A 26,137-nucleotide genomic window follows, 5' to 3' on the forward strand; every position below is an offset into this window, starting at 1 on the left:
AAAACTTGAAATTTGCCTGAACGTTGTTTCATAAATTGAAATTACTCGTGAAAGTTCCAGGGCAGTAAGATCCCTGAATTTCAGCTTCTGAAGGGTTAAACAAAATATAAAAAATCTGTTAACCAATAAATTATGTTCTGCGTCGTTTCAAAGCTCTATTCGCCCAATTCATCTATTGTACACCCTACGCGTACTAAGAGCATTCTAATGTGCTGCTCTTCTGGCGGGCAATGTAAGGCTCAGGTACCGTTGCACCATTTCTGATGATATTGTTTAATTTTAGCTTTGAAGTTAGACCCAAAAAAAAGGTCCGAAATATCTCTATAAAAATGTTAATCACTTTTTTTCTTTACTTTTCCCACAAATATTGGAATTAATTTTAATATTATAATGCCAAATCAAATATTTTATCCTTGTTGTCTGCTTCTTTCCCTGTAAGCTGTACAAAATTTAAGTTTTCTCTTAGTAGCTAGCAACGCCTGTGTCTATACTTATGATAAATTAAAATATCTATTTTCACGGCAATAAAAAATTTGTTGTCCTATGAATTGATTCTTTGTTTACTCGTAGTGGCAAGTTTTTGTTTCTTCTTAATATTTTGAAATGATTGTAGCAGGAGTGCACGCCTTTACCATCTAGCGGCAGCTATGAAAACTATAATTGTGGTAAGTCAGACATTGCCTAATTTTAATTCTACATTTACAAGGTATGCTGCTTTCGCAAAGGATTTTTTAAGGTAACAATTGGAGGATTTTTATTTAGATTTTTTGTTTTTTTTATTTGTTCGTTACGGGCTTTTAATGATACTTTTGATGGCTCACAAGAGGATTTGAGAGGGAACTCATATTTGTACATGTAGGTTTGTTCAAAATAAAGCTTCTTGGTTTACGATCAGACCAAATCAGAAAGAAAGAAATACATCTATAATTATATTTATACATTTATAATAGAAGCAGTGCTCTAATTTAATGCATTTGTGCAATGCAAGTATACAATCTAAGCATGTACTATGTACACAATACAAGTGAACTCCATTTATATAATGCACATATTCTACGCAATTAAAGAAGGGATTTATGCTTTCTAAAAACTTTTTAAATTTATGGAAAAATCGCTGCAGATCGTCGGAAAGAATGTACAAACGATTTGCCCAAAATCGCCTCATGGTGTTCAGTTTATCCTGACGGACTCGAGAACTTAGGCGATATTCCTTAAACTCATTTCTTTTATCCACCTTATTTTTCAACAACCTTAGTGTCCAGTAATAAAATGTAAAATATAGTAATTTAAAAGAAGCTGGGCGCCTGATCTCAAATGCATAAATTAAGAAATAAAAAATTGCATTTCATCAATAAGCCATTATTTGCACTTTGCACATTTATTGATTCATTTTTCATTTTCAATTATCAGTTAATAAAATAAAAATCAATATTTTAAAGTGGTGAATAAATCAAAACCAGGTGTTTTTACACTAAAATTAAGTGAGTTGCTCGCTAATAACTTTTCTTATCCAATTACCTAATTACGAAACATAGAATTTTATTTTTCTAATAAATATGTACATTCAAGTAAAAGCTAATGGTGAGTACCTTTGTAAAAAACAATGATAGCTTATCAATTTACTTAAGTATAACAACCCTAGTCACTCAAAGTTTCTCTTTTTAGCGGAAGATGCGTACTTAGTAAATCACAACTGCGGGGTTCGATTGATAGCAGAATATGTAAAAATGAAATCACTTTTGTCATCTCAAAGTATGCTGTAAATTTAGTAGCTAATAATTACGCCTAGCTTTTATTTTTATGCTAATTATTATTTTGAAGTTGTTATATGAATTACTGTTTCAGGTGTAATTGACTTATGTCATCATTGTGGATATCTTGTGAAACTGCACACCTTAGATCCAACAACTAATGGCATTACGATTTTTAAAAACAGAACACTTTACTATTTGATCCAATATCAAAGTAATTTTTTTTTTTTTTTAATAAGTGAATTTATTTGAATACTCCTCAGACCCTGATTTTACCAAAACTATGATTTTGTAGCTATCCTCTTGAACTATTAATTTACCACCATCAGAGTTGTTGAAGTTTTTAAACAGCAGCATTCGCTGGAGAACCAGCATACGCTGGTATAGAATACCAGGAACTTTGATTTCAATCCAAGGAGCTAAAATTGCAACATCACAGGCTTGAGCTAGCTCTTAATTCATGTACATCACTAGTTATAACCTATTATTAGACACATCGCCTTTCAGGTTCATCGACAGTTGGCCTGATTTCCTTCTTGAGAACAATTCTCATTACCGCCTTTTAATTAAAACTGACCGGTATGACAGTTGTATAAGGGGTTGATCGTCTAAAAGTGCCCAGAAAAAGAGTAACATTGAAAAACACCCAACTTTGACAATTTTTTTCTTTTTTTCTATAAAAGATAAAATTCCCATTTTTTTTTTTTTAAATATAGGGCAAATCCTGCTTTATAACTGTATTAATAGTAATAAGAGTTATTTTGTAGTAAAGTTTATGGAATGAGTTAAGTTTTTAAATGTTTAAAAGAAATTTTAATTCATCAAAATTTATTTTTACTTTAGGAACAGGAGAAAATTCTATATCACATGTGCCTATACCATATGTTGGTGAAAATCAGAAACTGTCAATACAAATTCTTAATCAAATAAAGAGGAATAATGGCGAATGTACCTGCCAAAGTGAACCTAGCTTGATTGAATTTAGTGTTTCTGGTACCGAAGGAATGTTCATTGAAAAGGCAAAACTTGCAAGAATGGAAAAGCAGTTATCTTTAGATGTTTTAAATAGAAAAACAATTAGTGACTCACAATTTTAAAAGTTATGGAAGAGATGAAGTCTAGATTGTCTAAATCAGTTCACGATTCTTAAGAAGTACATTACCAGCTTACAATTTATTCATCGGATATTAAAATATAGACATCTCACAGCATAAATAAATTTAAATAAACTAAAATGGAAAATTACATTGATGCTTTTGAAAATAATTTTAAGGAAAAAAGAATAGTTCAGATAGATTGCCTTAGACCGTAGCGTCCTTTTTCTTTTAGCAAGCTGCTGTAAATTGTTTTGTGATATTCAGTGTCTGGCTTTTCCGAGAGAGGTTTCACGCCACTATTATTGCCGGTTTCCTTGGATGCATTTCCCTCACATACTGATTTCTCTTAAATTTTAAATTCTTTCTTTTTAATTGCAGTATTAATTTTCTAGGATTCATAGTTTTGTCTTGGTATTTTATTTAAAAAGGGGAGTAAATAAAACAATAAATTTTAAAATGCACACTTCTTAAGTTTCCAATATCTAAGAAATAAATTATTTTAAAACTAATCTGTACGGCCATCTATGACATTTTCTTGCAACAGAATGTAGGGCTTTCATGTACATCTATTTTTACATCGCCCTTATTTAAATTAAATTGTAAAGGGTTCATTAGTTCCGGCTTTTCTATTTTCTTGTTCGAAACACAGGAACTGTCTGCAAGAGGGGAAACCGCAAAAGGACAAAAATGTTAATAAACGAGTTTTGTAGCTGCAAGGGAAAATCCCGATAAGTCGACTTACTTGGTTCTTTTTTTATCATCAACAATTAAAAGATTTATTTTGTTTATTTTGTTTTTATTATTAAATCAATACATTCACTATAGTACATATTTAAAGCATTTCACAATTCTTTTTTTTTTAAATTTCATTGTAAGCTAGCAACTTTTCTTTTATTTTTTGTTCTTTAATTTTTATAACAACCTCTTACAGCAAATTACATTTATCTTATAAATATATTCAATAAATTACTCACTGTAATAAAACAAATGATAAAAAAACTTAAAGCAAAAGGGAATTTATTATGTGATATTTTTGTCATTCTTTTGAATTATTTGCACCATCCAAATATCACAACAACAATTTTAATGCATATACAAAATATGCATAAATTTAAAACTATTTGCATAAATTAATATAGTTTATATATTTTTTTAAATTTTATGTAATTTTAATTAATTAATAATTGTTTTGCAATATGTACAAATTTATTATTAAAATTGTTCATTTTTTTATTTTCTTTAATTTAAAAGTAAAATTAAGTGCACAACTGTTCTTTTTCCATTTTACACAAAAAAAAAACTTAATTATTGTAGAATCCATATTATTATTTCAAAATATTATTTTGATTGATTATTTTATTTGATGATTTATGTTGGAGAGCGAGAATCGTGATTTCTTTTCGCTTTGCATTATGAAGTTCATTTTTTATATAATGTTTCTTTTTATTTTTCAAAATTTTTCACTCTCTTTTAACATGAAAAAAAATCGTAAATTTACAAAAATATATTCCAGTGATGTTAATCTAAGAGAACGGATATGTTAAATAAATTGAAATTTATTTCTCGCTGAATTTCCATGTATATGTTCTTTAAAAAAGATGTATTTTGAAAACCTAAACTCAAGAAAAATCCAATAGATTTACATTTATTCGATCCGTCAGAGTATATTTATTGTTTCGGTTTTAAAGAAACTGTTCCGACTTGAAGACTTGAAATGTGGAAATAAAATTCACTGCCAGATCTGATAAATCAATTTCGAAAGATAGACAAATCTAAATAATAGTATTTAATAACAGTATTTTTGATCCGACCTCGACTGATCTAATTTTTGTTAAATGATTTGATGAAAAAAAAAGATAGCTCTTTTCTGCGCAGAGTATTAGGGTCTTTGTTTAGATAGCAGGATGGAAATTAGGGAAATAAATCCCTTCGTTTAAGATCAGCTGTAAAAAAAAGTTCCTTGATCGTCGGTACAATATGTGGCACAACTTCGCCTACTAACTCCTAGCAAATCAACTTCTTGCCCGGCATTACAATATCCAGTGGCAGCTCATCGGTACTTTGCTGGGGGCAGCGATTCGCCGGTAACTTATAATGCTACTGATAAAGACTAACTTTGTTCAAATAACCAGTACCCTTGCCTAGCGAAGAAGGCGGTGTAGACTTCGATCGATAGCACTTTGGTTCGCTTTTAGAATGAAGTGTGACAAAACCATTTGAAGGAGCACTCAATCCCTTCCTTGGACCATACTGGACCGAAACCCTAATGGAAGAAAGCGACAGAAAAGGCAAGAACTGCCCTGGACAGATTCTATTCCACAATCTGCAAAAGATTGCCTTTTAGAGCAAACATTCGCATAGTAAAAGAGAATGTTCGAATAGAATCTAAAATGGAAAAATCACTTTAGAAAATCTAATTAAGGAAGGGCTTAGTTCAGTGAACTAGCTGGCGGAGGTTCCGAGTTCAAATCCAGGTTACTGACCTTATCCTTCTCTTCTCCATAGGCCTCCACAGTTCATTCTCCAATGAAATTGCATACAGTGGCCGACAATGCATCGCTCCAGTGATGGTAAAGGATCATGTCTAAGCGCATTAAATTTAAGAAAATGGAAATATATATGTATTATACAAAGTAAAAATCCCAATGCGTGACCCTCACTAGTCGCAGATATTGTGTAATTAACGCGCGAAACTTTGCAATGTTTAAAGCTAGCTCGAACACTAAGAAATAATTGTGATCATTTTTTTTTAAATTTGTTTGAAAACTAAGTATTTTTATAATTTATAATATAAAATGTATTTCAAGTACTGATGCAGAAATCAAAAATTTGTTTATATTCCTTTGTGCAAAATTGCGCTGTTTTGGTCATTATTTATATTTTAAGCATTTTGTTTGTTTTAGTTTTATTATTATTATTATTTTTTTGAATACAATTTGATTATTTAATGATATGCATGATTTTTCTCTGCATGATGGAGATTATTACAAGAGAACAGAGCACGCAGGCACTTTTTATACAATATAGTTTATTTTTATAATACATACAAAATAAAAAATAAAATTAAAAAAGACAAATTTCTATGTAAGAATACAGTAACTGTACAATAAAACTAGTGTGCCTGTTTTATTCATTTTAAACAAAAGTCTTTTTGCAGAATATTTGAATATTTTTATGATACACTTGAGTAATTATGATTAAATTTAATTTTTAATGATTTATTTTTTTGTATATCCTAAAAAAAAAAGATTTCTTTTCCCCACTCCTCACGTGTACCATATTCTTATAAGATACAAAATAAATTAATATAAAATGTATGGACGTTACAACACTTTTATTTCTCTTATTTATATCCTTTACTTATTTACTAAGATGCTATATTATTTGCAAGGACTAGAAAAATCTTATTATATTTACGGTATGGTTTGTATGTACATTTTAAAAGCATGTTAATCAATAAAAATAACAATAATAATCATAGTAATGGTGCACGGGATTTATAATTGGAAACAATAATTGCAAATAAAAAATAATTTTATCTTTAAAAAAAAAAAAAATACATTTGAATTTGCTAAAAAATAATTAATTTTTAATGAATTATTTTTTTATGTTTGGTATTTGAATTAAATCTCATTAACAACAATATTTAAAATATTTGCAAATATGATACATTTTATTATCATTAAAAAATGAAGATTGGTCTCTTCTTTAAAACGATGTTTGATTTGTTTTAATTTATTTATGACAGTTCCATAGAGAAATCGATTTTTATTTTTCATTTATTGCAATTATAAAATTGATGACTTTTAAATCTATTCCATTTCATTATAATATCTACTTTTTCAAATGCAAAATTTTGTATTTACACTTTTCTTATTTAGATTAATTTCAGAATTAACTAGTTCATATTGTTAAATAATATTAAACAAAAATTGATTAAATTTTTTAATTTAGTACTTTATTAAAAGAAAAAGTAACACATGTTTATGAAGACCAGAAGCACCAGAAGCTTTTCGGCAGTTTTTCTCGAAATGCCCAAATTATTCGTTCCATCGAGATGCTTTAAGCAATATTTTTCCGATCATCTGCTTAACATTTAATTTTTGTATAAATAGCATACAGTGCTGTCTAAAACAGTGGTGTTTGAAAGGGACCTTAGACTTTTTAGAGAAGCCAGAAAATAAAAATAAGCAAAACATATTAATGAATATACATCCTACAAAATTTAAAGCGAACTACTATTTTTGTTCAGTTACATTTTGATAGGAGCGTCGGTAAAAATAAATGAACATACTACTAAGGGAATAATAATAACAAAATTGGTTTACTTACGAATTTCATTCTCGTTTATTCTCGTATTAAACTTATAACCGTTTGTTTCCGTTGTTTAACACATTAAGTTATCAATCCCCTCAATAGATATATATATTACCTTCAGAAGAACGCCACCTCATCTTACTATTTTTTTATTAATCTATTTTTCTTTTATCTCTGCCGAACCAAATATCTATTTTCTGACGCAATGATGGAAACAATTTATCATTCCACAGACAACTTCTTGTGAATGTGAAGTATCCAAAAAAAGCCAATTTCTTTAGAATATTATTTATTCCTTACACTTTATTTTCTTACGTTTGGCAAAAACATTAGATCTCGGAAGTAGAAAATAAAGATGCTAAAAGTTTAATACACTATTGGAAATTTTTTGTGGTGGCGTTCTTTAATTAAATTAAATAGCCTAAAAAAACTTCTCACTCTTGTGTCTTGAAGTTGGCCACAAGTTGGATGGAAAGCGAGCTGCTGGCCCCTTGTAGAGGTTGAAAATCTCTTGTCTAAACCAGGATTACTAAACTCAAGGCTGAACTTCAGCTATGGAATTCTGATTATAAGAATTAAGTAGATCGAATTTATAACTTTTTGCTTTTAAGTTGAGCACGTTCTATGTATTCACAGTTGTCATGTGAATCTTCTCAGATGATTTTTTTAAAGGTAACAATTAAGATCATTAATTTGATTTTTAGTATAGAAAAAATGAAGATTTTTAAAAGTAAGTTTGATAATGTATGTTTAGAAGCCACAACAACTTTTTTTAGGGACGAGAAAAGATTAAATGCATTTAAAGCAATCAATTTGCTCATTGAGTCCTTATCTCCATCGATCCCAATTAAGAAATAAGTATAGGAACTCATAATTTAAAAAAAAGATGCATTAAGTAAGTACATTAAATACAAGGAACTAGATATCCTGATATTATTTCTTTAGCTCGTCTAGGAGCTGTTCAAGGAGTGCATCTTTTCCTCAAAAGTGCTTTTCCTAAAGTCAGGACTTCTCTTCACAGTAGAAGGAGAAGGTTTAAACGAACCAATAAGCAGATTGATTTCGTTCAAGAGATACATGATTTTGACGACTGAATCATTGGTATTGAAATACGTTTTTCTCGCAATTCATAAAAGAACGTAATTTGTACCTCCAGGCCAAAAATGGCACGCTTCCAGAGATTTTGTATTTCTCTCGACCTGCAGTTTGTACATTGTATTACCAACAGTAACAGTAACTAATAATTGTTGCTCAGGTTACTCGATTAACATCTTCGCCCCACCGACGGAGGAGCGCTTTTGACTTGCCAGCGAGAATTGGACAAAAAAAATGAACACCGAATTTTAGAGAGTGGCATTGTTTTTGTGCTGATATTGTTCCAATGTAAAGTGAAATTTATAATGAAGACACTAATTGATAAAAAATTAACGCTTTAACATTTCAATAAATCAATAATTTAAGATACAATAGTCTGTAATATTTATGCATCACTAACTTAAAATTATTATCTTTAAACCAGTAAATTATAAAATTGCTTTAAAATAACCTGAGCTTATAAAAATTAATAAATGATAATTAATTTGTTTGCCACAATTCTTTTATATTTTCATTGAAATGATTTTAAACTTAATCAATTTATTTTAATTTTTAATTTAAAGTGATTTAAATATGGTCTACTAGACTTCTTTTGGAGGGGTGTGTTGAGCAAACTTGAGTTCACTAAAAAATCTATTTTAAAAAATGGAATACTAAATTTAATAATAATGTGTAAATTATTTATTAATAATATGACTAAATTGTAAAAAAAAAAAATAACCAAGGATTTTTGCAGAAAGTAGAAAAAGTGACACAACTTGATTAAAATTGAAAAATTGTTTAGATTTTTAATTATTTATGTTTTTCTTCTAGTTTGTTTGTTTTTTAAAATGAACCCATCTATTTCGCCTAGAAGTTAAATGTGAACATACTTAGCTAAATTACATTTACAGCTTCGATTATCTATGGCCTTATAAATTCACACAAATAACTTATAAGCCACTTTTTCATTTTTTAAAAACATAATTTCATTTTATTTTTTTCTCATTGAATGGCAGTTTTTTTCCTTACTGCTTGATTGTTATTTAGTATTAAAAAATATAGTGCCTAAAATATTCTATATCTTAAAAACATTTTTAATAGATTGCAATCTTTTACTTTTGTTTAAATAATAGCGCAAGCATAATTTTCTTTTGTTATTTATTATTAAAATAGTTTTTTATTCATAAAAAAAAGTGTAATAATTGATTAATTAAAACGTTTTCTTTAAAAAAAATTATCACCGAAATATTTTTCCTTCAGTTTTTGTTCTGGAAAACCAACAACAATCGTATTTAAGTATGGAACTGTAAATACCCGTGCTTGTTCATTATTTACTGCAAATGCATGGTCACCCATACAACAGCTCTTGGATGGACAAGACCTCCAATTTCACAATTGACCGTACGACTTTCACCATTTACTACAAAGAGTGCTTCATTTGCTGGTGTTACCATAAAGTGTCCAAATACTCCAGATGCTTCGATAGCTCTATTTGGGTTACCCCATTGTGCTAATGACGGTTCCATAGCTTTACCAACGCCTGTTATCATTTCTACTTTACCTGTGGAAATAAGTAAGAATTAAATAAAAATTGTTTCTGTGTACAAAATTTTGTTTTTAAAGTTTACATTTAAAAAGATAAAGCGATTTACAAAAATTGGAGAAAATTTACGGAAGAACGCCTGAGAGGTCTTGGTACAGGTCTAATGTACCAATGTACCTCATTCCTTCGCAGCCTAAGCAATCTATATTAACAAAATGTAACAGAAATCCTTAAGAATAGGGCCTAATCAGTCGATGTGAATGTAATGAAGCATAACAGCTTATCCTACGACTGGTAATATTCAATTATAGCCCTACTTTGGTCTCATAGATTTTTTGAATCACTCTACACTCTAATCTATTCATTCGAATTGTCCAGACTGTAAACTTATTCTAACACTCTATTTGGAAGTTTTACAGACTTGTCTCAGTAGTTCGTCGACTGCAGGTTTAGGTATTTAAACACATTCGGAAGAAAGAATTTTGTGTATGTGTATCACATGATTTGTGTCGTCGCCAGTTTTAGGATATTTGATACTGGTCATATATTAAGGTAGAATCTAGGACTCTTAAAAGTCTACCAATGATATTCTCATATATTGCATTGAGATCGGCAGTCAGATCCGAAAACTTTGAGAGATTTCTTTCATATTTTAGGAGGAAGGTTCAGATTCTTTGCGTTCTTGCATCCCTAGCAATAATAATATCTTTCAGGGAAGGGATTAGCTGAGTGGATAGCGTACACTGGATTTCGACGAGGAGATCCCGAGTGCTGACCATTAGATTTTCTCTTTCTAGCTGGTGATGGAAGTCTGTAACTAGAAACACTGCCCGGATAATGGTAGTGCACTGAAAAAAAGTCCGGGCGCTAATGACCATCTGAGGTTGTCGCTAATGACATCAGATGTTGTTGCGCCTACAATAAAATCTTACTAGATTTGTAAGAAGCTATAATAGCATTGTCTTGCGCTTTAAAAGAATACTTAGTAATATAATTACATTTGATAATAAATAATGTATAATGACCGTACCAATTTCATTTAAAAAAAGTGTCCTCATGACTTTTGAATTGTCGCTCAAAAGATGCCTACTGCATCTGCCTAAGAAAAAACGTACTTCTTTACAAAGAATCCTGTACAGAGGTCTTAGTTCTCCCCACATGAGAGACAGTGGCACAAGATTCTTATAGCTGTCATAACTACATTACAATTAACCGATAGAACCAGTGGTGAAACTGGTTTGCGGGAAATCCAAGAATAATGTGTAGATTTTGTCTTAAAGAAACCTAATTCGGCATCACAAACAAAAGTTATAGAAACAAGTCCTTCCTTTTCTTTCCAATAAAAAAATCTCTTGCGAATTAAAGGACTCTAAGGAAGATGATAATATAAAAAGAAAAGTCAAAAGAAAAACTGAAAACTATTTTCTTTGGACTAAAATATTCATGTTAGGCATCGATAAACGAATACTGACTCACCAGTTAATAAATTAAGGAACAAAATATCTTCTTTATCGACGGCACTCGCGTATAAATCATATCCATGAGTTGTCTGAGATGGATAAAATGTTAAATCGCTAATGTTTAACGTTGTTTTTACATCAAACATAAATTTCAATCCATTGTCTGAAATAAGAATTTAATAAATAATATAAATAATAATAATTATTATTGGACAATTTACTAACATATATTCGAATAGTTTGTTTGATAAGTTACCAGTTATTTGTTGCACCACAAGTGTGACACCTTCCAAACCTCTGTCTATAGTAACTACAGTCCTGCTATTAGGAGCGACATAGGGTTTTCCAAGTAATTCAGGCTTTTGACTCACAACTGAATCTGTCAACGCGTCCATGACCAGTTGTCCTGTAGCTCGCCCAGTTATAGCTTCTTCACATTCCACCATCACTAGTCCATCTAAAAAAATAATAACTGTATAAATTCAAGGAAAAATTAAAAGTGAATTAAAGAAAAAACATTGACTTAATGACTTACAAAGTGCTGAAAACTGCATAGATCTTGGAACACAATTGTAAGGAGCAAGATCAATACTTCGAACGTATCTCATATTGGCCAGATCCAATTTGTAAAGGCCTCTTTGGTTTGTATGGCTTACATATCCATATTTAAATACATGGGACATATCCTAAAAGAATACAAATAAAATAGTTGAAGATTTAAAAAATAAATAAATAAATGAATAATTTCTTTAAAAATTACCTGAACTGGTGGCATAAAGAGATCTCTAACTAAATCAAATTGACCATCAATTGGTTCAGGGTGTACAGTATGATGTTTTCTTTTCTGAGAAGCGTCTCTAATTACTTGTATTGTTTTAACACCCTGATCAATTCTACTTCGCCAGTTCAGCACCCACACCTGATCCAGATGTGGCACGTAATGCAATGCAACTGGTCTTTTGTCTGTGACTACCACCTAAAAAAAGGTAGGAGTGTCTGTAGGATACTTTTGTAAATTAAAACGAAAAATTATTAAAACTGTCCGGTAGGACAGTTGTATAAGGGTTGACCATCAAAAACTGCACGAAAAAGCGTAACGTTGAAAAACACCCAACTTTGACAATTTTTTTCTCTTTTTCTATAAAAGATAAAATTCCCAAATTTTCTTTAAATCTTACTCCAAACCCTCCTTCATAACTGTAATTTTTTTGCAACCACCCAGATCTAATAGGTTTCGAGAAAAAAGTTGCCGAAAATGAGCAAAAACCGCTTTTTCAAAAAATGTTCTTGTTCTTGTTCTTCTTCTTCTTCTTGTTGTTGTTCTTGTTGTTACCTTTTTTGTAAACAACGTAGCGCCTAAACGCGTGAACCGATTTTCATGAATGAGGTGTCATTCGATTCAATATTTTATGTAGATGTGCCTTTTGGGGGTCCCGACGCTGTGCATCGAATGGGAGAGGAGTTAGCCCCCTTTATGTAAGGCCCCCTCCAAAATTATTATTACTAATTACTCTGTAAATCTTGGCCCGATTTTGATAAAATTTGGTAGGATGATAGGGTTAGGGCTCCCCTACCTAACAATAAAGCGACGAACTGCTCTTACACTTGTTAAGGGGAAGTATAGCAATCGTTTCAAATTATCGACACGTGAACCGATTTTCATGAATGAAGTGTCATTCGAATCGAAATTTTGTACAGATTTGTACTTTAAAAGTCTCGACGCTATGCCTCATAAGGAGGGGAGTTCGCCCCACCCAAATAAGGCCCTTTCTAAAACTATTATTACCAATATTTCTACAAAGCTTAGTCCGATTTTGATAAAATTTAGCACGAAGAAGTGATTAAAGCTCCTCTACGTGGCTGTGAAGTGCCATCATGCTCTTACACCTACTAAGAGGAAGTACTGCAATCGTTAAAATTATCAATGAGTGAACCGATTTACATCAATGAATTGTCGTTCGATTCAAAATCTTTGCCTTTTAGGGAGAAGTACTGTAATCGCAGTTTATTTTTCTTGCTCCTCTTAAAAGGAAGTACTGAAATCGCAGTTTAATTTTGCTATTTACGTACAAATACCTTCCTATTTTATTCAAAACGCTTTCTCCAAAAAATGGTTATTGAGGATGGTTTGGGGACCGCAACTATAACCATTCTTTAAAAAGATCTCTCTAGTGGTAATTACGGTTCCGATTTAACACCTTATCAGGTTATAATGATAGAATAGCTTATTCCAAATTTTAAAAAAATCTGTAAAGCAGGCGTAACTTTGCTAATAGACAAAAAGGAAAATCTATCCAAAAGGTACAAAAATCTCCTTAACAAAAACTTACAGTTTAAAAAGTTAAGTATAAGGGTTGATTAAACGCCAAAAGGTACACAAATCAGCAAGTACCCAACATTTCATTAATACTTCATTGATATTATTTAAGTAATTTTACCGCATTAATTTTCATTAATATTTTTTAAGAATTTATTAGATGTCACATACCCTTATGCTGGCCAGTTCATTCATAATAGTTATAATTGTGATAAAATGTATATTATATCTTCGTATAAATAGGTACTTTATTTTAACTCTATTCCAAATTATTCTTCTGATTTCTCTTTAATGTGCCCTTTATTCTGAAGTTGTCACATATACATGCATTTTAAATTAGAAAAAGACAAATTTAGAGTCGGCTACTGTTTAAATTTGAATCACGGAGGATTTAAAACAATATTTCAGTCTTGAATTCGTCTTACCGAAATATTCGTGAGCACAATTACACACAGTTAATAACAAGTAGATTATTCAAAATTATTTATTCATTTCTCAATTGTAATTTAATTTAGTTCCCCTAATTTTACTTATAGTAAAATACTGGAATAATTAGCTGTCCTAAAAATATGCATATCTTATTTACTTTATATTACATATACACAACATTGTGGGAAGAACACCTAGATGGAGAATGTAATTGAAGACAACTATATTATTTACGATAAAGCCAGATTGACTACTACATAAAATAACAATTACTTTAATCGAAGAATGAACTTAAACCGACGATTTTTATTTAAAAATAAAAATAAATAAACAAAATCATTGATGTATGTTGGTGTAAGCATTTTTTAAAAAATTTTTTGAATTTTTAAGCCTCATATTTTTTTATTTTTATAACGTTTTCTTTTTCACCTGTAATTAATAGTTTGATTATTATAGATAAATAGATATTACAGTCAATCTAAGTTAAATGGTGTGCTACTTGAACAAATATTTTGTAGATGAAAATGGCCAGCATAAGGGTATGTGACATCTAATAAATTCTTAAAAAATATTAATGAAAATTAATGCGGTAAAATTACTTAAATAATATCAATGAAGTATTAATGAAATGTTGGGTACTTGCTGATTTGTGTACCTTTTGGCGTTTAATCAACCCTTATACTTAACTTTTTAAACTGTAAGTTTTTGTTAAGGTTTAGTACATGTTTCAGTTTTGCGAGCATGAAATATAATTTTATAATTGTTGGCTCTGCCAAATACTGGTTGGCAACCAATTCTTTTGTCATTTTGGTGTCTTCTAGAATTATCTGTTAGGACTAACAATGAGTTTTGGTGAAGAATATTTATAACAGAAACGAGCAAATAACATCTGTTAAAATAATTAGTCACCATTCGCCTTTCTGTTCGTCAGGTTTGCATTTTGTGAAGTATTCTTTAGATCAATAACAGAAGTAGTAAAATATAACATCGAGACACCTTTTATTTCAAAACATGCAGCAGAGGGTGTATGTTTTGGCATAATTGTTACTCTCTTATATCAGTATTTCGCAACTTTTGGGTCACTTCTTGCTGAAAGGTGTGCCCGGTGTTCGCGGGTGGATAAGTTACGGAACACTGCCTTACCAGGCAATTAAGTGTACATTATTAGATGACAATTGTATGAGATTACAGCTAGTAGCTTAGTGTGAGCAACGAGCAAGAAAACGCTTAGGAAAGACTGAGAATAACTGGTGTAGGTTCAACCAAAATCTTTTTTTTAATAAATTTTTTAATACAGATTAGCGCTCGTTTTATTAATTTTCGCTGCCAAACGTTACTATGAATCCACTCTTACAAAGCCTTACTGAGCTTGAACGCTGACTAAAGCAATTTAAAGATAAAAAGCAAGTTTTACTTACATCAACAACCACCATTTGAATTTTGCTGATTACAAGAACTCTGTCTTTCATTGGCTGGCTTACATAAACATATCGATTAGCTACATTAATAGCTTGACCCCAACTGCAGTTCACACCTTTATCCCCGCACACATATTCCTAAAAACATATTAATACGAATTTAACAATTAATCAACTTTAAAATTTACACCATCTCTTTTATCACAAATATTTCGAAAAAAAATTTACAACTTACCTGAGTTCCAGGAATTATATCTGTAGATTGTATTTGGTGGTAAAGCCTGCAAGCATTTGGTTCATAAACTGATACACCCCAATCATGAAATGAAAAAAATCTACGCTCCTCATTTGGTGCCGCTGTAACAATATTCCCTAAGCATGCATTTACATAGCTACTAATAGAACAAAAAATATGTTTTTGAAATATTTTAGAATGACTGTTATTTCAGTTTAAAGAAATAGTCTAATGATAATATCTTGAAAGATTTCAGTTGTGACTTTAAATTAAAGAAGTTTTAAAATAAGAAATTAAATGTAACGAAAACCATTGAAGAATTCGTGGGATGAACATAAACTATTTATTCTACCTTCAAAAAACTTTGTTAACACTAAACCTACCACGACCGGTCAATTAACCGTTTTTTAAATTTGGTTTAAATTTTCTAATTATAACGTTATGATACCGCCATTAAACTTCACGACTTTTCCTAAAATATGTATACAATTGTTTTTTTAATATTCACTTCTTTTCCTAATATTTGATTTTTGAGAAAAATTTGTAGTCCGTCTTAACTACCGCGACCGGTCATTTGACCGGCGGAATATTTTCATTTTATTTACTTATTTTAATATTTTATTTATTTATTTGTAACGGAATTCTCTCGATCACTCAGCGCTATTACCTTGCTAATTACTCTCATCTCGCTCAACTAAAGTTGTTCACTATTCTTTATCACATTCACAATCTATCGCCTGCGTGTTACTCTATTCTCGCTGCTTGTAATTATCTCGGAGGGTTGTCAGTGGACAACTCTCCACTCTTGTGTTCATCTTTTGCATTTCTTCTCTCGAAAACTCAATTTGCTAATGCATTTATCGGACTATGTTTTGCAAGTGGTGCATAAGAGGCGAAAAATTTACGATATTGCCATTTTCTACGGAACAAAAAATAAGTACGAGCATTCTTCTCAAACTCTATGAGCAGAAATGTATCGACGGAAATTTTGAAGTTTATTCCAGTGGATCAAAGAAATCATTGTTTACAACTGATAAATTGGCTTTGATTTCTAAATTTTGAACCAAATTCGTGGAGAACAGTCAAAACGGTTATAACCAAGAGCATATATCTCTTCCTGTAACTGTAAAAAATATGTATGCGGGAAATTTGCAATTGAGAAGCCTATAATTATAAAAAATGATGCAATAATGAATAAAATCTCGAAGAAAAACACAGCTTGATCGTAAGTGAGTGTTATAAAACTGAAAATATTTTAAGCTTATTAATTATCAGCAAAACAATAAACTTACTTGGTGTAGGAATTTCTTGAACAATTAAAGAAGAAATGTCACGCGTAACTCCACCAATATTAGTAGCTTGACACATGTACGCTCCAGTATCCGCATAAGCTATATTATGAACTCTTAATTCTGTCCCATTTCCAATTAAAATGTATTTATTATTGCCTTGTAATAGTTTGAGTGGTTCATCATTTTTTAGCCATTCCACCTTCAAACAATGGTTAATGGTTTTTAGAATAAACATATGTTCCAAATAAATATACACAAAAAAGAATAATGTGAGAATTTATACTAACTTTTGGAAATGGTTCTCCAATAACATGACAGAACATTGACGCTTCTTCTCCAGGTCTTCTTGATTGGATTCTGGGTGTCACTTTTACTTCAGGAATTGCTGAAATATATATATTTATAAATTGCTGAGATATATTACCACAAAAAAACCTCCCTTCAATATGTACATCCAATGTTATCTATAATCGAACACATTACTTCTTTTGACGTGAGGTAATAGAAAGTAAATAATAATAAGGAAGAAAATGATATGTTCATAAGATATAGTTATTATAATAATATACAAAATAAGGATGCCATTACTTACTATGTACAGTAAGAACATGAGTCTGCATGATATCTGTATTTCTTTGTGCATGACAAGTATAATTGCCAGCATGTAATAATTGTATTTTCGTAAGATACAAAGATCCATCGGCAAATACACGAACATCATCTTCAGCTAATAAAGCTAAATCAGCGTTATTACGCCTCCATACTAGAGGAGGTGGAGGCGTGCCACTTACATCGCATTTTATTTCAACATTATCACCAACTCTAGCTGATAAGTGATTCACTTCCAACGCTTTGTCCAATGAAACTACCGATAAACCTGGAACAGATTTTAGATATCTAGTGATCAATGTGTGGAAATTATATTAAATTAACACTGAACACAAAGAAACACTTGGTATAACAATGAGAATGGTAAACTCTTAGTTTTCTTCGAAACATTCTGAGAAAGAGGATAACATGCAAACAACTAAAGGGGTACAACAATCAAGGTACTAAAGGAGAGTACATTGATTTCTGATTCAAATACGAGTATGTTTATAAGTTAAGAACTGACTTATAGAATAAACCTATTTGGAATGGGTTAAGAATAACTTTTAGATAAATTGATAAATTTCTGTATTTAATGTAAATTTATATGTTAAAGGGGTTTTTCCCGAACTGAAGTGCACAAGAATTTAACACTACTAGCATATTGTAAATATAAATAATAAAAATAATGAAACAAATAAAGCATTTCCGTGTAAACCAAAGATAATATTGATTCTTGATGTATTGTAAATAAAACATTTTAGTTATACTCTATTTCTTTATTCGTTAATTGCAAATGATCTCAACTTTAAAGATTCTTTTACATAATGACAGATCTTATTAAAAATAAAAAATATTAACTATAATTTAATAGTTTGTATGTTACAACTGCTTGTCACTTAGCCATAAAAAAAAAGTTGCATCGATGTGTCCTTAATCTAATTTTTTTAATCTAATCTTTTATCGGGATGTCTCTAAAAAAAGAGAAGCCCATAGACCCATCAGATCCTTTATCTGACTAAATCGCCGGAGCTGTGCAAGATTGTGATAAGATTAGTAAGATTGTAGGATTGATACTAAACTGGGACCGACCCCCAAGTATTGTTCTGAAATTTCTGTATTGTTCAGTAAAGAGGTACCAATTGGTAGCATTTTTCTTTTGGTCCTGAGCAGTTAAATTTCTTAGCTCAGCTGACGTTCTGCCAAAAACTAGTTTGCGAAAGTATGTCTTGCATCTGTATAAAAATAAAACTAAAATATTATTAGTTATAGACGGTAGTTTCTTGTGCTTATCAAGTTTTTGTTCTGTATGAATTACTTCAGTAATAATCTCTTAGCTTATCAACTCCACGTAATAAATTGTAGTTCCTTCACATGTCGTTAGATCTACAAAAGCAATGGTTGGAAATTCAAATACTTTGCGACTTAGACATCTGTAAAGTGCCAAGGAGAAGGAAAGTGTTCAACGATGTGGCAATAGAAATAGCATAAATTTGCTCTAATTTCAAATTTTGTTGCTGAAACCATAAAGAATCCAAATTTCTTTCTCTCTACTTGTCCACAATAATTCTAAATTCTGTTACTCAAGATTTATTCCTCATTACTTTACAACTGGTCGATTATATTATAATACAAAGCCTTGATTTCTTTGACGTTTCCTTATATTTAAGCGCTTTCAGCAGAGCGTAGAAACATCAATAGCGACACTTTCTGACTATAAGTTCCTCGTTGTGTAATTTTTTTAGTTATTACAACTCTGAGGTGAAATTAAATAAAGCACTCTTTTGAACATATGTTACCATACCTACTACAATGCGCAAAAAACTATTTGTTTCTTTTTGTTTATATCATTAATTTAATTACAATCAACTCAATTATTGTGTTATAAGCAACAAGGATAACAATATAAAATATCAACACCCAGGGAATATGGAGAAGTTACCCAGCGGTAACACTCGAATAACATTTTACTACCTATAGTCTCTCGCAATCAGAGAGGAGATCGCGAGACCATTTTCTTTTAAGACGTCTAGAAGCGTTATCTGAAAATGTTCTGGAAGATACATGTTTTATCAGTGGATTGTGATGGGATTGAATATTAAGTTGGAATTTTCTGTATCGCGTTTTTGCAACTTGTGTGACGAAAGGAATGTTCAAATCTGTGTGAATGGTTTGATTGGTGACGTAGAAAGGAGCGTTAACAGTAGAGCGAAGAATTGTAGACCGCATGGACTGGGATCCTTTGGAGGTTTGAGCGTTTGATCGAACCCGACAGTTCGATGCCTTAGGCCCAGACTGGCTTTACTTGAATACTTACATAAGTAAGTCTTTTATTGTACAATAAAAACTAAAAACAAAAACAAAATGGAGCAAGTGACATACTGGGACAATGTACACATGCGTATTTATTTATGTATAAAAATAAATATGTATATAAATACGAGGTGTGTTCAAAAAGTAACGGGAATTTTTAAATTTCGCGGGTTTGGAGAGTCTGATTGTAAAAAATTTTTTTTTATTATGTTGGTACACATGCCCCTGAAGTACGATAAAATTTTCAGTAATATTCATTGTTTACTTCTTAAGTGGCAGCCGTTAAGGTTAGACGTGTTTTTCGAGCTTGGCGATTTTTGTTTGTTAAAAAAAAATGGATCAAAGAATTTGTATTAAATTTTGCGTAAAAAATGAAATAAAGTGTAATAAAGTGTGTGAAATGTTAATAAAGGCATATGGTGAGTCTGCTATGAGTAAAACAAGGATTTACGAGTGGTATAAGCGTTTCCAAGATGGCCGCGAAAACGTTGAAGATGACGAACGACCTGGACGTCCAAGCACATCAACAACCGATGAAAACGTGAAAAAAGTGAAAGAAATGGTTATGAACGATCGCCGAATCACAATCAGAGAAGTCGCTGATGATGTTGCCATATCAATTGGCTCATGCCATGAAATTTTTTCGGATGTTTTGGGTATGAAACGTGTGGCAGCAAAATTTGTTCCAAAATTGTTGAATTTCGAACAAAAACAGCGGAGAATGGAAGTTGCTCAAGAGTCACTCAATGAAGTCGACAACGATGCGGATCTACTGAAACGTGTTATAACAGGTGACGAAACATGGGTTTACGGATATGATGTCGAAACTAAGGCTCAATCGTCCCAGTGGAGGCATTCTGGATCGCCAAGACCGAAAAAGGCTCGACAAGTGCGGTCGAATGTGAAGGTTATGCTCACTGTGTTCTTCGATTTTAATGGCATAGTGCATCATGAATTCTTGCCACAAGGTCAAACAATCAATAAGGAGTACTACCTACAAGTTCAACGCCGTTTGCGTGAAGCAATCCGAAAAAAACGCCCGGATTTGTGGCAAAACAATTCATGGATTTTGCACCACGATAATGCACCTGCTCACACTTCATTGCTTGTTCGTGAATTCTTGGCCAAAAACAAAACTTTAACGATGCCCCAGCCTCCATATTCGCCAGACATGGCTCCATGTGACTTTTTTCTATTTCCAAACATAAAGAGAACATTAAAAGGCCGTCGTTTTACAAGCATAGATGACATTAAAAGCGAATCGCTGAAAGAGCTGAAAGCTATCACAAAGATCGAGTTTCAGAAGTGTTTCGAGGATTGGAAAAAGCGCTGGCACAAGTGTATTGTATGCGAAGGGGACTACTTTGAAGGCAATATTAATGTAGATGAATAAATAAATATTTTTTTCAAAAAACGAAAATTCCCGTTACTTTTTGAACACACCTCGTATATAATACTTTATGTTTAAATAAGGTAACAAAAACTGGCAAAGTTTAAATTCAAAGTTCTCAGAGTTTTAGGAAAGTAAACCCTAGATTATTTCAATGTGATGGTAAAAAATTGGAGAAGCTTTCCTTTTGTACAACTGTTTTTTTTAGAATGGAAGGCAGACCACATTAAAACCTGGGACAATATAATGTTGCGCAGATAAGGAGAACAAAAACTATGAGGGTGGAATGGAAAAGAATGGGTGGTTGGTTGGAATTGTGGGAAACGAGCGAGTCATTGGGAAAGGAATTGAACAAAATGGGATGATGTAAGGAGGGTGCCCACTCTAGCTGTTCGCACGCAACTCGTAAACATTCCTTCCACAAACTTTTCTTCAAAATGAAAAGTAGACGACAGAGGTGGAACAAAGTTCAACTTGTTTTGCTTCCTTCTCAACTGTGTGGTTCTCCACCCGTGTCCTATAACTCTGAGACAACTATCTACCAATCTTAGTGCCATTGATTCCACCACCAAACCAGTTCTTTGTGGCATTTAAAAAACTTCTATAACTTTCCTTTAAAGTAAACGATGAGACAAAACTCAGATCCTGTACTGAAAAATGCCATTAAAATCTGCTTTTAGCAAAATTTTTGTTAACTCTGTTTTTTAAATTTTAATTTTAACTGCTTATTTACGTTATCTGAAATAGTTGTATCCACCTCTTCATTCAGGTTTTTGGAAGAGAGCTGAGTGTAATGAATTTACGAAAGGATTAAAAGGAAACTCATTGCACCAAGATTCAGGATGACGTCCAGGCTCTTTGACTGCTGCATTTGAATCTTTCTCACCACCTAGAAGCTTTGCAACTGCGACAACGATGGGCAGAATTGTCTTCAAAGAATAAAATTCGGCCAAGGTCAGCATTGTTTTACTAAAGCTCCAGACAATAAACTCTGATTCATCCTCCTTCAGTGTTTTATATTCGTTGTTAATATTTATTTATTTTTAAAATTTTCACTGATGACAAAATCTTAAAGATTATCCTTTTTCTTTATCTTAACTTATTCTACCAGCTCTCGGACACCTGTAGATTAATCTCAAGGACCACATTTCCTTGTAGCATGTAATTTAGCTAAGGTTCATGTCCTGCAATAATTTATTCCTATTGATTTTCACTAATGCTTTAACATTATCTATGCAATTGTCAGATGGCATTTTAAGATAGAAGTGTCAGTTGTAGTGACGTTTAGTGTGTATGACATTAAATGAATGGTTCTAATAACTAAGGAGTACAGAAATGTAGTACCAGTTTGTTAAACCGTAGTAGACAACGAATATCTTTTAAAAGGGTTTAAATAACATTATTTCTCAGTGGAAAAGCTAATATTAACAAAGGTTTGCAATTAATTGAAACATAACACAATTATTCGGAAATAGCACAGAAATAAATCTGAGGGATGTTTATGAGTTTCAGAATTGCAAACAATTCAAAGTAATTATAATCATAAAAAGGAACCAGCAAATTTTAACTTTGAAGAGGGATACCACATTATTAATATAAAGTTCATTAAAATATTCAGATCAAACGGGATTTCATTCAAACTGAGTTATAGAACAATCGTATTGAGTCGGATTGTTATAAAATAAAAAGAGCGAATTATATAAAGTAGTTACCCCAACAACTAACATGCAGAACAGCCAGTTTACCTTGTATAATATATATTATATATATAATTTAGAAACTTACTGTATAACTTACTGAAGGCAGAATAGAATTCATTAACTGAAAGTAGATTATCTTTATCGCTATCATCGTATTTCAACATATCACCAAGGGAACAACCTTCGGATAGCTCGTTCAGATGTTCTTGATCCGAGATCTGTTTTGAGAGAATGTATATTATATCGCTTCTAACATTGAATACATAATGTATACCCGTTGGGCATCAATCAACTTCACATCCCCCCTTTGGGAGTTTCATATTGAAGTATGGGTTACTAAGGAAGGTATCTTTTCGATAGTGCTTCTTGGACTAAATATATTCTTTAGAAAATTATAACTGATTTAGGTGCACTTCACTTTAATATTGCTTTGAATTGAAAAAATGAATAAAAAATTTGTTGTATATTCAGCAAGAAAAACAGAGTAGAAAACTAAGAATAATTTAACTTTCGCTAGTTAAGTATCTAAACTGATATCAGGTAATATCGTTTTCTAAGTGCACCTGACTTATAGTTTTTATTTTATTTTTCAATTTCAATTCAGCATTACACTGTAAAACTTTATATACTCTACTCATTTTTTTTACTCAATACATAAATGCACAGGGCAGAAGACACATCAACCTTATATATGAGCCGTTCACTCGCCAATCAATTAACTCTACTTTTTTGAAATATTTTAAATTTAAGCGTAAAAAGCACTTGGTTCAGTCCATTGCTTTCAATGTTTGTAATAAATTTCCCAAATAATAAAAGATTAAAACCATCAAACGACAAAGTATTCTTTCTTCCTTTTAAATTAATGAAACAGTCGCCAAAAGTGTAAGTTCTCTTGATATTTCGTCTTTGCTCTTAGTTGTAGTTCATAACATCAAAATAAAAGATAAATTGCTAAATGTTATACATATAATTTCAGTTTGTACTTTATTAAAGCAAGCAATCACCTACAACCTTAATAACCACATGAACAGTTAACCTAAGTGAGGTTTCCATTGCTATCAATTAAAATTCCTTACAGAACTATGGTTAGACGAAATGGTCAGCCCCGCATCTTCTATACTATACCAAGGAACTTCCAAGGGGTATTACTGGCACTATTGTGCAAGACGCGGTGACAAGTTAATCTATGGCATTTACTTTAAGGGGAGAAGTGAAATTGTCATTTTATGCATTTACAGAAGTGACATTAATTAAAAACAATATCTTAATTCACAGAATTCTTATTACAAACCTTTTGAAGTTCAGCTTTATCCAGGTGATCATCTCCATTCAAATCGTAATAAGTGAACATGGTGCTGACAATGTACTCCTTACCAGTGCGTATTCTTTCTTCGCTTGTGCTCTTCGATTGCTTCAATAAATTATCCTGAAATTAGGAATAAACTTTATTTTAAATTAATTAATTAAAAAAAAATCTCGTATTTAAATTTTTAGCTGAATATTTTTATCGTGAAAATTATCCATTGCAAAGTTAATAAAAAAAAAGTTCTGGAACAATGTTTCATTTTCCTAAATAAATATATAGCTGGAATATAGTAAGGATTACCCATAATGCAAAGAAAGAATAAATGTAAAGGTAATTTTTACGAGATATTTTATCATCATGGATTAGTTTAGGCTAAGCATAAGATATTTGTAAAGTCATTAATGTTTTTTTCTCTAGCCATTTGGGAAGATTTTAAAGAGAGATGAGCATATAATAATAATTATTATATGATGTACATGCTTTCATTCAACTTACGATCATAACTTGCTAGAAAAGAATATGAGTATTATGCAGGGATTAGTCGAGGTGCCGACCTAATTGTCCCATCGGTTACAAAAAAATAAGCAAATCCCCTTTATAGTAAAATACCCCTTCATCTTATGTCATTTATAAAACCTTTTTTTTATGATATAACTTAGGGAAGCCGTTGCTGTCAGACCTCAACAAGGGTGAGGCTGTAATATTATACCGCCATCGAAAAAAAGGACTTAGTTAAGCAGAAACCTAATTTTAATAATAATGCAGCAATATAGTTTACGGATATATTTTTTTAGCCCTGTACTTTTAATAAGGGTCTTACTCATGCAATGCGTAGTAAAAAAGTTTTGAATGATTTTTATATTACACAAGTAAAAACTTGTAATTACTTATTTATTAGTTGAGCGTTGCTTATAACCGTCGATCGCGTAGATGAGTCTAATCAAGAAAAAATCAAAATTGAGAATATTATTGCTATTTATTTTTATTTTTTTCAAGTCACCAATCATTTTGCATACGGCTTCATGTAGCCCAAGAAGCAATGGCAAAATTTTTCAATTCTATCAGTTTATTTCATCATTCCAGAAATTTTTATGGAGTCCTTTCATTTCCACACGGAATTTCAGGGCACATTTCATGTCTCAGCTTCTTCAAGTTGCAAAAGACATCTTGACTTCGCTCAAACTAGGTTGAACAAAAAACCACTTTGCCCAGTAATCTGCTTCTTAGAAAGTTTTACAGAGCAATGAAGTTTAAATTACACCTCAATTTAGTTAATCATCCTTAATTAGAGATCTTAGCCCTTCTACGAATTGCCCCTGCATCCAAAACATCTTTTGGACAGGATACTCAGCTTAGTAAGTTACTGTCACGACCCTTGATTTTCTACTTCAGGCAAGGTTAAATAATTGGATTAATACAGCATTTACTCCTGTTATTCTGACTTCATTGATTAAAATAGATTCATCAATCTAATGGAATCCACTTCCTGGATCCTGATTCCTTCAACCCAGCAAATTACTATACTCATCTTCTTAAATTCCCATCACAGCTGAAAACCGAAACCTCTCCATTAAACTTATTTGATAGTGGCTATGAACTTTAAATTGATTTAGTTCTGCGAAGGTATTTCACAATTTACTAGTACACCGATAGTTTTCTTCTATGCAAAGGTTATGTAAGGTGGTTGATTGGTTTACAAAGTTGGTTACATTTCTTTTCTGAACGCAGCATGGTCCAGTACTTTATTTCTCATAAAAAACATGGATTTTTTTTTCATAAATTATTTACGAAGATCTTTTTATTTTGTTCAACTTCTGAAAGTAATTGTTATCAAATGTTAACATTTGCAGTTTTGTTTCTTTCATGTATTTTTCCTCTCTTACATTAGGATAGGTGGACCCACA

At 31.3% G+C, this 26,137-nt stretch overlaps 2 protein-coding genes across 11 annotated transcripts in view; one reads left to right on the forward strand and one right to left on the reverse strand.

The window, feature by feature from the left end:
* The window catches only part of LOC141457883 (uncharacterized), a 40,267-nt gene extending 33,862 nt beyond the window's left edge, over window positions 1-6,405 (forward strand). Inside the window, exons 1-4 of one of the 4 annotated variants that reach the window (XM_074135255.1) lie at window positions 655-1,581; window positions 1,666-1,752; window positions 1,846-1,965; window positions 2,595-6,405. In XM_074135255.1, the coding sequence (XP_073991356.1) occupies window positions 1,557-1,581; window positions 1,666-1,752; window positions 1,846-1,965; window positions 2,595-2,848 (486 nt within the window). In that variant the 5' untranslated portion in view covers window positions 655-1,556 and the 3' untranslated portion in view covers window positions 2,849-6,405. Of the gene's footprint in view, window positions 1-654; window positions 1,582-1,652; window positions 1,753-1,845; window positions 1,966-2,594 lie in introns of those variants that run through there. The other 3 variants (XM_074135256.1, XM_074135253.1, XM_074135257.1) reach the window with 3 other exon arrangements.
* Window positions 4,137-26,137, reverse strand: part of LOC141457874 (follistatin-related protein 5-like) — a 532,013-nt gene continuing 510,012 nt past the window's right edge. For 5 of the 7 annotated variants that reach the window (XM_074135204.1, XM_074135199.1, XM_074135201.1 and 2 more), the window contains 12 exons: window positions 24,219-24,353; window positions 23,013-23,145; window positions 17,529-17,813; window positions 17,224-17,321; window positions 16,937-17,135; window positions 15,645-15,781; window positions 15,410-15,547; window positions 12,006-12,221; window positions 11,781-11,931; window positions 11,502-11,702; window positions 11,262-11,408; window positions 4,137-9,803 (listed from right to left, as the gene is read on the reverse strand). In XM_074135204.1, the coding sequence (XP_073991305.1) occupies window positions 9,574-9,803; window positions 11,262-11,408; window positions 11,502-11,702; window positions 11,781-11,931; window positions 12,006-12,221; window positions 15,410-15,547; window positions 15,645-15,781; window positions 16,937-17,135; window positions 17,224-17,321; window positions 17,529-17,813; window positions 23,013-23,145; window positions 24,219-24,353 (2,070 nt within the window). In that variant the 3' untranslated portion in view covers window positions 4,137-9,573. The remainder of the gene's footprint in view (window positions 9,804-11,261; window positions 11,409-11,501; window positions 11,703-11,780; window positions 11,932-12,005; window positions 12,222-15,409; window positions 15,548-15,644; window positions 15,782-16,936; window positions 17,136-17,223; window positions 17,322-17,528; window positions 17,814-23,012; window positions 23,146-24,218; window positions 24,354-26,137) is intronic. The other 2 variants (XM_074135205.1, XM_074135206.1) reach the window with 2 other exon arrangements.

Source organism: Rhodnius prolixus, unplaced genomic scaffold, assembly GCF_049639745.1.
Source record: "Rhodnius prolixus isolate KJV_2025 unplaced genomic scaffold, Rpr scaffold_5, whole genome shotgun sequence".
Taxonomy (NCBI): Eukaryota; Metazoa; Arthropoda; class Insecta; order Hemiptera; family Reduviidae; genus Rhodnius; species Rhodnius prolixus.